Raw genomic sequence first — 13245 nt, forward strand, 5'->3', positions numbered from 1 at the left:
TTGGTACTCTGCACGTTGGACGGCTAGGGTTTCTTCTGGGAGGTGTAACGCTTGTAGTAAGGATAGTGGGCTAACTATTTGGTTTTTTGTTCTATCCATTTGCATGTGTTTTCCGCTTTTTTCTTCTATCTTGTTCGCGGAAGATGAGCAAAGGTTAGTTGTGCTTTTCCCTTGTTTGTTTTGTCTTTGTCGCTTCGTTTTGGCTTCTCTTCTATATTATTGTTCGAGGAATGGAGAAAGGGAAAAAGGTAGAGGTAGGGTCGGTGGTGAAAACAGAGGTGAAACTTGTTGAGGACATGTGGGAATGGGATCCAGTTAGTCCTTTTTCATGGGTAGCCGATGCGGTGAAGGGTTATGCTTCTGTGTTTGATGATGAACTTAGTGTTGCACAGTTGGGTTCTGTTTCTTCCTGGGTTAGGGAGGGTAGTAGTGTGAAGCTTAGGTTTCTTCCCTGTACTGCTGACGATCGTGTCTTCCATCGGGGAGAAGGTTTTGAATTCTTTTTCATCTATAGTTGTATTTTTGTTGACTTGGGGGTTAGATTTCCGTTTTCCGAGTTTGAGTGTGGTGTGTTGATGCAATTGAAATGTGCCCCGTCGCAGTTACATCCTAATTCTTGGGCGTTCGTTAGGGCTTTCCAGATTTTGATGAGCTATTTGGAGGTGGAGCCGTCGTTGGAGGTTTTCTTTGCTTTGTTTCAATGTAAGGGGGTTAGGCGGGGGTGTTGGTTGAATTTAGCTAGTGCTCCTGGTCGTTCCATTTTTAGTTTGTATAAGTCTTCGTATAAGGGTTTCAAATCAATGTTCTTGAAGGTTGGTATTGTAGAAGGTGAGTTTCCATGGTTTGTTGACGAATGTCTTTTGGAGAGGTTCCCTCTGTTCTGGGTACCGAGGCCTAGGCAGATACTGGGTATGGACAATATGGAGTATAGGAATGAAATGCTGGTGGAGTTTCTGGTGAATCATACCTCGTCGTCAAGCTTGCTGTCTGTTGTTGAGCTTCTTGACTTAGAGGGTGATAGTGATGCCCTTGTTGGATATATAGGTAACTGCTTTGGAATTTTTTGTGTTTCGTTTATTGGTTATTGATAATGACATATTTTCCTTGTGTTGTTGTAGTTGAGAAGGCTCCGAAGGTGACTTCATCCAGTTTGCGGGCTTTCTTTCGGACGAAGAATGTTGAAAAGCAGGGGTCGACTAGTCAGGCTATGGTTGAGAAGGGTGCTGAGGTTGACCAACCTTCTCCGAAGAAGGTTAATTTTAAGAGAAAAAGAGGGGAGGTAAAGAAGAATAAAAATACGGCCGAGGAGGAATTGATGGGCGAGGTTAACTTGGACCAGGTGAAAAAATTCACTGAGAACCAGAAAGTATTGCATGGCTATAGGGGTGATGATGATTTGACCTCCCTATGGAGTGAGCATTTTCCTTTTACTGTGATGGCGGACGAGCATGTGCAGAGTCCTTCCGACATTAAGCTGATTCATGAAGTGGGTGAGGTTGGAGTTGCCCAGTACTTACAGGTATAATTGTTGGTATTTGTTTTCGTGTTATATTGGTTTTGCTGGTATTTATTTTCCTGGTTTTCTTTAGGTGATTGGGGCACGCTTAATGTGTGTTGGTCGGACTGAGGAGTTGAAGTGCTCCAGGGCTGTCTTTGATAAGTCGGCGATGGATCAACTTATGCGGGAGAATATGGAAAAGAGTGGTAAGCTCCGAGATGCGTTGGACTTGGTGGATCGGTTGGGAGAAAAGCTTAAAGAGGCTGAGTCGTCCTTGAAGAAATCTGGTGAGGACAAGGCTGCTCTAGAAGCTATAATTGTTGAGCTTGGGATTGAAAAGAAGCAGGCTGAGGAGGATAAGGAACATGATGGTCTGGAGATGTTTGCAGCTGGTTTTGATAGAGCTGTTGAGCAGGCGAAGTTCTTGTTGCCTGATTGTGATCTGTCCAGAATGGATCCCTGCAAAGTTATTGTTGGAGGTGAGTTGGTTGATGATGACGACGAGGTTGAGGGGGAAGGAGAGAATCCTGCCTCGTAGTGGAAAGTTTAACTTATATATATGTAATTTTGTGTTAGGTCAGTGTTGCCTTTCTGAAGGCTGACTTTGTGAAAAGTTTGACTTATGTAATTTTTTGTGAATCGTTTTGATTGAAACCTTGTTCCTCGGTTGGAGGTGTGGATATTGCTTGTTCTGTTATATTTTGTGCAAGTATGAAGTTTATTATTGTTTATTGTTGCATTTGTGGAGTTCTTTGGATAGATTGCGTTTGCTGATTTGAGGGGTTGAGTTTTTCTAATCGAAAATCTGGCGCTAGATAACATAGTGTAAATAGGAATAGAAAAATATTAGTAATATATTTGGAAAGTGCGGGGTGGTGTGCCTCATTAAAACCTCTCCAGCAAAACCCTCCTTAGGGAAAAAATCTGGTAGTAGGAAAAAGAGTGCATCACCATGTTCGACTTATACATTAGCTGAAATATAATTTCAGGGACGATATGTTCCATGTGTTTGGTAGGATAGTTCCATCGAGCTTTTGTATTTTGTAAGCCCCCTTGCCGACGACTTTGTACACTTTGAATGGTCCTTCCCAATTCGCGCTTAACTTGCCATGTCCGTGCGGCTTTCGTATGTCTTCGACCTTTCTGAGTATGAGATCGCCTTTTGAAAAAGTCTGTGGTTTGATTTTCCTGTTGTATTTCCGAGCTATAGCCCGTTTTGTTGCTAGCTGTTGTAGTGTTGATTTGTTGTGATCTTCCTCCATCAGGTCAAGTTCGGTTTTCCTTCTTTCTATGTTGTCAGCTTCGTTCGTGTTTGCAGTTCTGTTACTTTGTAGGGATACTTTGATTGGTATCATAGTGTCGCTCCCATACACCAATCTGAACGGGGTTTCCTTTGTTGAAGACTGTTCTGTGGTGTTGTAGCTCCAGATCACTTCTGGGATGAGCTCGGCCCATTCGCCTTTTGAGTCTTCCAGTTTTTTTCAAAGGCCCTGCAAAATTATCTTGTTGGCAGCCTCTGCTAGACCGTTAGTTTGTGGGTGTTCAACTGAGGTAAATTGTTGGTTTATTTTGAAGTTTTGTAAAAATTTGGTGAATCGTTGGTCTATGAATTGTCTTCCATTATCGATGATGATGGATTGAGGTATACCAAAGCGACACATTATATTTTTCCATACGAAAGAAATCATTTTTTCAGAAGTGATTTTCGCTAATGGTATGGCCTCTATCCATTTAGTAAAGTAATCTATAGCAACAATTAAAAATTTGACCTGGCCTGGAGCTGGAGGGAATGGTCCGAGGATGTCTAGTCCCCATTTGTTGAATGGCCAGGATACCTCGGATGTATGTAGCTGCTCGGCCGGGTTGTGAATGATTGGTGCATGGCGTTGGCGTTGATCACAGTGGGTGACTTTGTGGATACAATCTTGTTTTAACGTCGGCCAATAGTAACCGGCTCGGAGGATTTTCGCGGCTAAGCTTCTGCCGCCAATGTGAGTGCCACATACCCCTTCGTGGACCTCGTCCATGGCCAGTTTTGCTTCGGCCGTGTTTATGCATCGGAGGAGTGGCCTTGTGAATCCTCTCTTGTATAGCTCGGTCCCCAGTAGGGGTGGCAACGGGGCGGGTAGGGGCGGGTTTTTGCTCTACCAGACCCCGCCCCGCTCTACAGAAAACCCGCATCAAACCCGCCCCGCCCTACCCGCGGGTTGTAAAATGTTAAACCCTAACCCGCTCCTGCGGGTACCCGTCCCGCCCCTACCTGCTCCTATAATTATTAAATCTAACAAATAAACTAGTCCCCAGTATCGTGTAAAAGCTCGCCAGTCTTTTGAATTTCTTTTCGTTTTGAATGTTGTCGGGCATTATTCCTGTTCTTAGGTAGTTTATGAATGGTGTTCTCCAGTCGTCTTCCTATGAAACACTAGCCATTGTTGTTAAGGTGACGCTGGGTTCGTCCAGTGTTAGTTGTGACAACACGGGGCTGTTGTATTGACTTCTTGTTGTTGCCAACTTGGAGAGGAGATCTGCTCTGTTGTTTTGTTCCCTTGGTATATGAAGAATATCGAATCTGTCGAATCTTCTGATGAGGTTGTTAACCATTGCGTTGTATTTCTCAAGAAGTGGATCTTTTACCTGAAAATTACCTGTTACTTGTTGCACTACTAAGAGTGAGTCGCACTTGACGTTTATTTTTGTTATTCCCATGGTCTGTGCTAGGCATAGTCCTGCTATTAAAGCTTCGTATTCTGCTTGGTTATTACTTGCCTGGAAGGTGAATTGTAGTGATTGTTCGAGTTGTATTCCCTGGCTGTTTTCGAGGAGTATTCCTGCTCCGGAGCCTTTGCTGTTTGAGGCCCCGTCGACGTATAGCGTCCATGGGTCTTCCTGAGGAGATGTGTCTTCTTGTGTCAGTTTGGCGACGAAGTCGGCTAACGCTTGTGATTTGATAGCGCCTCTGGACTGGTATTGTATGTCATATTCTGAAAGCTCGATGGACCACTTGATTAGCCTTCCCGCCAGTTCGGGCCTCGTCAGTATTTGTCTTAAGGGTTGTTCTGTTCTGACTATGATGGTGTGGCTTTGAAAGTAGTGCCGTAGTCGTCTGGCTGTTATAACAAGTGCTAAAGCTAATCTTTCTAGCTTTGGATAGCGGGACTCGGCACCCTGAAGTGATTTGCTGACGAAGTATACCGGATGCTGTTGTTTGTCTATTTCTGTTACCAAAACGGAGCTGATAGCGTAGTAAGTGATCGATAAGTACAGATATAGCGGTTTACCTGTTTCTAGCGTTCGGAGGATTGGGGGTGTTGTGAGTAGTGTTTTGAGTTCTGTGAAGGCTATTTCACATTCTTCGGACCAGTGGAATTGTTCTTGTTTTCTCAACTTTTTGAAGAAGTGATGCGATCGTTGCGCTATACATGGTAGGAACCTTGCGAGTGCCGCAAGTCGGCCGGTCAATTGCTGCACTTCCTTTATTGTCCTCGGACTTCGCATATTAAGAATGGCTTGGCATTTTTCTGGGTTTGCTTCTATACCTCGGCACGTGAGCATGAAGCCGAGAAATTTCCCACTTTGTACCCCAAAGGCACATTTCTCAGGGTTGAGTTTCATATTGTATTTCCGAAGTTGTTGGAAGATCTCTGTTAAGTCGTCGGCGTGGTTTGACGTTTGTGTTGATTTTGCTACCATGTCGTCGACATAGACTTCTATGTTTCGTCCAATTTGTTTTGAGAAGATCTTATCCATGAGGCGTTGGTAAGTGGCGCCTGCGTTTTTGAGTCCGAATGACATGACTTTGTAGCAGAAGTTACCGTTGTCGGTGATGAAGGCGGTTTTGTCTTGATCTCCTTCGTGCATTAGGATTTGGTTGTAACCGGAGTAGGCATCCATAAAGCTTAAGCATTGGAAGCCGGAGGAATTGTCCACAAGTTTGTCGATACACGGTAGTGGGTATGCGTCCTTCGGGCAGGCTTTGTTGAGGTCTGTATAGTCGACACACATCCTCCATTTGCCATTATTTTTCTTTACCATCACGACGTTGGCCAACCACGTTGAATACTTGAGCTCCTTGATGAACCCGGCGGATAATAATTTCTGGGTTTCCTCCAAGGAGGCTGTCCTCTTGTCAGTTCCTAAGTGTCTCTTCTTCTGGGCTATAGGTCGGATTGACGGGTTTATTGCAAGTTTGTGGCAGATAACGTTCGGGTCAATTCCGGGCATATCTGCTGGAGTCCAGGCGAATAAGTCGATGTTTTGTCTCAAGAGTTCCACCAGTTGAGTTCGTTCTGCTTCCTTTAGTGCGTTTCCGAGGTATGTGTATCTATCTTTGTTGCTTGCCAATTGTACTTTGGTGAGGTCATCAAGGGGCATAGGTCGTTCCTGGTTATTTGTTCTTGGGTCCAAGTCTGCCAGGGCATGTAGCTGGTCTGAGTTATATACTGCTTGGACATATTGCTGGTCAAGGTGTTTTGGTTGTTCGTTTTTTAGACTGGCGTTATAGCATTGTCTGGCCTCCTTCTGGTCTCCATGGATTGTCACCACCTTGTTGTCCTGTGAAATAAACTTGACACACAAATGTACAGTGGAAATAACAGCGTTGAACGCATTCAACGATGGCCTGCCTAAGATAATGTTATAGGGACTTTTGCAATCTACTACCAGGTATTGTATTTCTAAAGTTTTGCTGTTGGGGTAATCCCCAAAAGTAGTTTTTAACCAAATATAACCTCGGATAGAGACTCGCTCACCTGAGAAACCTACCAGTTCTCCGGATGACGGTTGTAGGAGTTTGTCACATAAGTTCATTTTCTGGAACGTTGAATAGAACAATACGTCGGCACTGCTCCCTGGGTCCATGAGGATCTTTTTGACCAAGGGCTCTCCAACTTGTGCAGAAATGACCACAGGGTCGTCTAGGTTTCGGTCAGCGGCCTTGTAATCGTCGGAGTTGAATGATATTCCAGGTTTGTCCGAGTTGTTCGGCCGAGGTATTACTGATTCTGTCATAGTCATCATGGCTCGGTATGACCTCTTTCGCGCCGAGCTCGTGCATCCTCCACCTGCAAAACCACCAGAAATACAATTTATTATTCGACGGGGTGGGTTGTTATCGTTTTCTACCTTTCGCCCCTTGTCTCGGGGGTTGTCGATTGTTTTTTGTTGGTTGCCGAGGCCTTCAGTGTTTTTCCTTTGACCTCGTGTGTCGATGTATTTGTCCAGCAGTCCCTGGCGTGCTAATTTTTCAAGCACGTCCTTCGCTATCACACAATCATCCGTTGTGTGGCCGTACTTTTGATGAAAAGCACAGTACTTGAATTTGTCCACGTGTCTCTGGTCCTGGTAGGTGCCGGCTCTGCTTGGTGGTTTGATGAGCTTGGAATGTAGGATATCTTTCACTATGTCCTCTCTTTTTGTGTTGAAGGGAGTGTATGTGTCGAACTTGGGTGTCAGTCTGAATGGCCTTTGGTCTTACCTGCTGGTTGGATGTCTGCTTCGTCTGTCTTCTTCTCTGTTTTGTGTGGGTTTTTATGCCCTCCTGAGTGCTCGGAATTCTTCTACCTCGATTTGGGTTGTTGCTTTTTCTCGGAACTCGGCCAGGGTTTTAGGCTTTGCTATGACGATGGACTCTTGGAATTTCCCAGGGCGGAGGCCACTTTTAAGGGCGTGGAGGTGGACTTCGGGGTTCAGGTTGGGTATCTCATTAGTTGCTTCTACGAATCTGGTCATGTAGTCCTTTAGACTTTAGCTTGGTCCCTGTTTGATTGTGCTCAGGTAGTCTGAGTTATGGACATAGATTTTTGAGGCAGCGAAGTGGTTGACGAACTGGTCGGCCAACTCGTTAAAACTTGAGATGGAGCCTTCGGGTAGGTTGGAAAACCAGATGAGTGCGGCTCCGTCTAAGAAGGTCGGGAAGGTTCGGCACAGGAGGGGGTCGGATTCTTTATTCATGAACATCATAGTGTAGAATTTGGTTACATGGACATTTGGGTCTCCTATTCCGTAGTAAGGTTTTAGGGTTGTCGGCAGTGTGAGGTTTTCGGGCATTTTGAAATTCATAACTGGTTTTGTGAAGGGGTTGGTTCTTTTGACTATGGTTTTTGTCGTTTTGGGAGTAGTTTGTTTGGTCTCGGAGGAGTGCTCGTTGTTGTCCTCCTTTTGTTCGGCATTTTTGCGTTCGCCCTTCGCGTGGCCGTGCTCCATCTGGCGCAGGAGCTCGGCCATCCTTTGATTCTCGGCCCTGAGGGCCTCATTGATTGCCATCATCTCCGGTGGGTTGACGTCGGAGGGAGCGTGGCTGTATTCGTCTGCCATTGTTTGTGTCCTGCAAAACAGAGGAGATAAAAAATGCACAGGGCAAAGAAAAAATGGGGTTAAATGAATCGGGCCCTACGGTGGGCGCCAAATGTTCCTGCGTGAGAGTTGACTCCGAGGTATAGCACGTTCTGATAACACACAGACTGGCTTTCCTTGGAGTAGTGAGGGAGGAACGTCGTCTTCTACCGGAGGGGCGGCGTTGGGTACCTGAAAAGGGACTCCGACGCTCAAGTAAGTGTAAGTATGAGAGAGTTCAGGAGAAAGACTAGAGTCAATAGCGTACCTCTCACTTGAGTATGTATTTCGTATATATTGGAGTCTGTTGAGGGTGGTTACGCGGATTTGTTGGACTGGGTAGAATTTCTATCCGTTGTGTGCTTTGTTTTCGGAGTTGAGGAGAGATTTGGGGAGGGCTTATGTGTTCAGTTCCGAGTTTGTTGTTGTTTTATCCTAACGGATCAGATTTTATGATGTTTTTAGAATAATGTTATTTTTACTTCAAATGTTAAAGACTTGATATTCAAACATACATCCAAACTTACTGATTTATGTTTTGGTTCTTTTATATGAAAACTAAACTTCCATCATGAATAAGTTTATGTATTTTATATTAAGTAAATTCCTAACCATTTGTCCGAAAGAGAAAGCGGTCTTCCACGTTTGAAAATCACTAATCGTGTCCAATAATCCCAGAAACCAATAAATGGGAAAAGATCTTCAATAATCCCAGAAACCAATTTGGAAGGAGTAGTACCATGGAGGAGGTACATTATCTGTTCTTCTCTAGTAGGACCATCTAGTCAGTGTGCAAGTGGAAACAAGAAATCACCAAATGAAGGCCATGATGCTAACAATATCAATGTATATACAAAAATATTATCTAAGAGGCTTGTTGCTGATATGCAAAATTATCAGAATGGAAGTTCTTCAGCAGATCCAACTCAACTTATGAACCAGAATTTGGAAACACACATCATCAATGAATCTGGCACCAATTCTCAACTCGAAAATCCGGTACTATACATAAAAGTTGGTTTATATTCATTCAATTTGGTGTGTGTCGACTTAGTATACAAATACAAAATGATAGAGTACACAACTTTTCGCTTGTTACCAAACAGCGAAATCTCTGGACTTAACCAATTCGATTTGTACTGATGAATAACAAAGGAGAACAAATCTAATGTTGACATGAATATCACTAGTTTAAAATCGCATGCATGCATGATAAGATCCATAGATATATAGATAGATAATTACTAAGACTGAATTCATTTATGTTCCATGTTTAATTGTTGAATCCTATATATAATATCACAATCTGCATAGTCTGGTTTATTCAATTATCAATCAACTTATCATTATATCTAGTGTTGGTATATTTAACACTCAATTAATCTAATAGTTGATGCTAAGGTGCATATAAAATTTACTTCGACAGGAAGATGAAGAAGAAAGAAAAGCAAGAAAAGGGAAAGCAGTTGTGATTTCAAGCAGGAAACCCATGATGAAAAGAAAGGTAAAGATTAATATATTGTTATATTGATTATTGAGAGATTAAGCTAAAGCATGCTAATATATTCAGATGAATGGTTCAGGATGCATACTTAGAAAGATTTATATTTTGTGTTGCAGGATTTTCCTTCAACTAAGAAGCAATGTGGTGTGGTATTAGGAAATGGTATGTGAAACGAAGTTTGTAATTTGTTATAGTTATAGGGAATAAAGATGAAATTTGATGTTTTATGATATAATGAGATTTATGCAGGGGAAGAAGCACAGAAGGTTATTACTAGAATGAAAAATAGTGATGCTGCTAATCAGAATGGAAGTTCTTCAGCAACACTAAATCCAACTAAACTGAATCAGAATTTGGAGACAGGAATCAATGCATCTACTGGCATTGTCCGACCTGAAATTCCGGTACTAATGTATATTTGTTTGCGTTCGCCCTTTCTCACGTGTACTGTGCTCACTCGCTACCATTTATCATAGACGTGGTGTGTGAGGCCTAATCGATTTAGGCCTCACATCCTCTCAGTACAGGAGAAATAAGAATGACTTAATCCATTTCTATCTATAATTTTGTTAAAAGAAGCCTTTAAATTTAATGACTGTAATTTAACTCTTAACTAATCATGTACTAATATTTCTTGTTATGGTGTTATTTACTTTGAAAAGAAGAAGAAGAAGAAATAAAAGCAAGAAAAAGGGCGGGAAATGGGATATCATACAAGAAAATAACGATGAAGAAAAAGGTACAAAAAAATCTTGGTCATTTTACATACAAGTATACAACGTTTTAATTTCCATTTATTTAATTTGTATGTGTTTCAATTCCCTTGGCAGAAAGAATATGAGGAGGTAGAGAACAAAGTGGAAAGTCTGAGAGATGAAAATAAAGAATTAAGGAAAGAACTTGTTTGGCTTTCTCAAAAGTGTGTGGATATCACAAACGAAAATGACTCTCTGCTGGAAGCAATGGTAGACAAGTATGGGGAAGAAACAATAGCACAACTTTCCAAACAGTATTTGGATTTGGCCCATTCCAACATTTAAGTTTCATTAACAAAATGTTTGAATCTTCTGGGGATTTGGTTAATCCTCTAAAGTAAGGTGCATGGAGCATCTTGATTGAATTAATGTATGTTGCTTCATGAATCTGAACATATAAGTGATATTATGTTTATTCTAATGTTTACTTTCCAATGTTTATTACGAGGTTAAGATAAAAACAACAAAGCTTTTCCATTAGCAAACAACAAATGTTACACAAGAAAATCTCATATAAGCCCCCTCTAAAGAAAGCACAACAAAGAGAAGAAGAGAACGGAACCATATAAGAAATGGGGCAAACAACATAACTCAATGTGCTTATAAGTCACATCCTTTTTGACCTAAAGTTATGCTTTTATATACTAATAAAATCTACTGAAAAACCTGTTCTGAACAAAGGCAAGGTTACCAATTTGAGCCTTCAGGGAAAGCTTTGAGAGCATCCTGCTTCCCGTTGACATAGAATTCGACAACCGCTTTCATTCGCGGAAGCTTATCAGGGTGGTAATTCACATGAACAATTACCGGTTTCAACTTGCTTAGCTTAGCATCATTCCTCACTGTCTTGAAAAGAACCTTGCTGTTCATGAACAGATACATATCCATAGTTCTTCTTGCAGCATGTAGCCCTTCATAGCCTGGATGCGAGGGGAAAAAGAGCTCCTCGTTGAAAACTGCCTGGTCCCATGCATCCTCCTGGGAAAGTCGAGTTGCCACACGATCCAAAAGTTCAATGGAGGGAATTGTTGGTCTGATATAGAAGAAACCAGAGTTGTACACCCATATCCTCATGGTATGTGCATATCGAGCCCAACCCATTGCAGGTTCATCAAAGACATCGTTATAACCGTAAGCCGTCCTGTTATCATGGCCATCACTCATGGACTCCACATCTGAATCCCGATATAGATGATCGAAGGGATTTTGCAAATATACAATGTCCACATCTGATAGAAGAACACCATACCCCAACTGCAAAAATTCTCTTAGAATACGGAATTTAAGCCCTGAGACCTTATGGTTCCCTCCTGTCTTGCCAATGTTATCAACAGCTGCATCCGGATCTCTCTTATACACTGGGACTTGATTTGATTGGCAGAACTGTTCAATCTCTTCATCTAAAGCAACAACCAGATAATTGGTTATGTTTACTCTCTTGATGTTGGTGAACCAGACCTCCAGCATTTCCTTCACATTTCTGTTTGCAAGCGCAACTATAAGCTCTTGTTTAACTGCGATTTTCTGTAATAGCTTTGCCAACCTTGGGTTCACGGATTCATCAGGAACAACAGTAGGGTTAGTTCTTAATCCCTTGACGGTACCAAAAGGTCCAGCTTTTTGCTGTTTACCCAATGCAAGAAACTGCTTTTGAGCCTGATCTTTCCCTTGCTCCGCAAACCGCAGCCTCTCTGTCAATTCCCTCACCTGTTTTTTCAGCTCAGCATTTTTATCTGATACTGCCACCAACTCTGATTTCAACATGTTGAGCCGATCAGAGGATTCACATTCAGCTGGATTTTCCTGCCAAAGAAAAATACAACACAATGAATGAATCTTGCTACGCACATGGTCTATAAATCTAGAAATCATGTCCAAAACATAAACCAAGGCTCCATCTGGTAACTACCTCAAGACAAATACAGAAACACTAGGAGACACAAACTTCTTCAGATAAGAAGACAAATACAAAGTAGAGAAGGAATGCCTTTATTCTAGGACAAAATTTGCCTAATTTTCCATCCAACAAAAAACTGGAGAAAGGAACAGAGAACATTTTGTCTTGTCTCTGTCTCTATTGGCTCAATGTCTGTGTTTTCTGTCCTGAGACCCCTACCAAACAAAACACACTGTACATGCAAATCAGGGCAAAAGATGAAGTACCCTTACTTTCATAGGAAACCATTAAATAACCCCCTTTTTAAGCACATTTGATAAACTTGAAAATATCAGCTAGATTCATCCACTCTAACTAGCTGAAAAACTGAATTCCAGTTTGAGATGAAACCCAGGAAACTGCATTATCTCAATGCAGAGAAATAAACCGAATCTGGCCAAATTTTCTACAATATCAAACCAATCCAGGCACAAAGTACATATTTTTTACCCACATATTGAAAACAAACACTACTAACATCCCTATTTAAAATAGGTGACTAACCAAGACTATTACATATATGCTAAGTACTTGCATGATCCATATTACGTAATCAAATGACTCAACAAATGATCTGCAGTGCTACAAGGTCAAGCATAATCCCACAATGACAATAGAGGTAACAGTTAAGTCAGAACAGAGGAACTAAAAAGTCAACGAAAAACCCATTGCAAGAGACTAAGATTCAGAGCATAAGATAATTCAAAACAAAAGGCAAAGTTGTAATCTTTTCTGAATTTGGAACCTGGGTTTTGGATCCGGCAAGAGAAAGGTGGCGATTTGGGGTTGAAGTGGGAACAGAGTAGAAGAAACCATTTGGGAACAAGAACGCGAAGACGCAACCAATGAGGACCCCAATTGCTACGGCGGTTACAACCTTCGATTTCCAAAGAGAATGGGAACCGTTGTTCCTCATCAATGCTCCTTCTCTGCGTCCAATCATGGTGTGTGTTTTCTTCTTTGGGTACCCACCTCAAACGAAAAAGAACCACCTTTTTGAGATGGTGGGTTTCTGGTTTTTTATTTCCCCTGTTTTTGGGGTTTGGAGAGCGTTAAAGGGTCAAGAATTTAGGAATGAAGGTTATTGTGATTGTGAGTATACCATTTGGTTTCAGCTTTTGATTCAGTAAAGAAAAAGTGACGTTGATTTGGGATACAATACAATACAATACAAGCTTCTTAGATTGTTGTTACACTCAAATCAGCTCAGGCCTCAGCTAGT

At 41.9% G+C, this 13245-nt stretch overlaps 2 protein-coding genes across 2 annotated transcripts; both read right to left on the reverse strand.

Moving 5' to 3' along the window:
* LOC107632294 lies at window positions 3911–7225 on the reverse strand. Its single transcript, XM_016335991.1, has 3 exons — window positions 7058–7225; window positions 5499–6937; window positions 3911–5393 (listed from the first exon to the last, which is right to left on the reverse strand). The coding sequence occupies exons 1-3, from the start codon at window positions 7223–7225 to the stop codon at window positions 3911–3913; spliced, it is 3090 nt and encodes a 1029-aa protein (XP_016191477.1).
* On the reverse strand, window positions 10537–13239 carry LOC107628916 (arabinosyltransferase RRA3). The gene is made up of 2 exons (XM_016331550.2): window positions 12769–13239; window positions 10537–11890 (listed from the first exon to the last, which is right to left on the reverse strand). The coding sequence occupies exons 1-2, from the start codon at window positions 12964–12966 to the stop codon at window positions 10775–10777; spliced, it is 1314 nt and encodes a 437-aa protein (XP_016187036.1). The 5' UTR covers window positions 12967–13239; the 3' UTR covers window positions 10537–10774.

This window comes from Arachis ipaensis, chromosome B03, assembly GCF_000816755.2.
Source record: "Arachis ipaensis cultivar K30076 chromosome B03, Araip1.1, whole genome shotgun sequence".
NCBI classification, from domain to species: domain Eukaryota; kingdom Viridiplantae; phylum Streptophyta; class Magnoliopsida; order Fabales; family Fabaceae; genus Arachis; species Arachis ipaensis.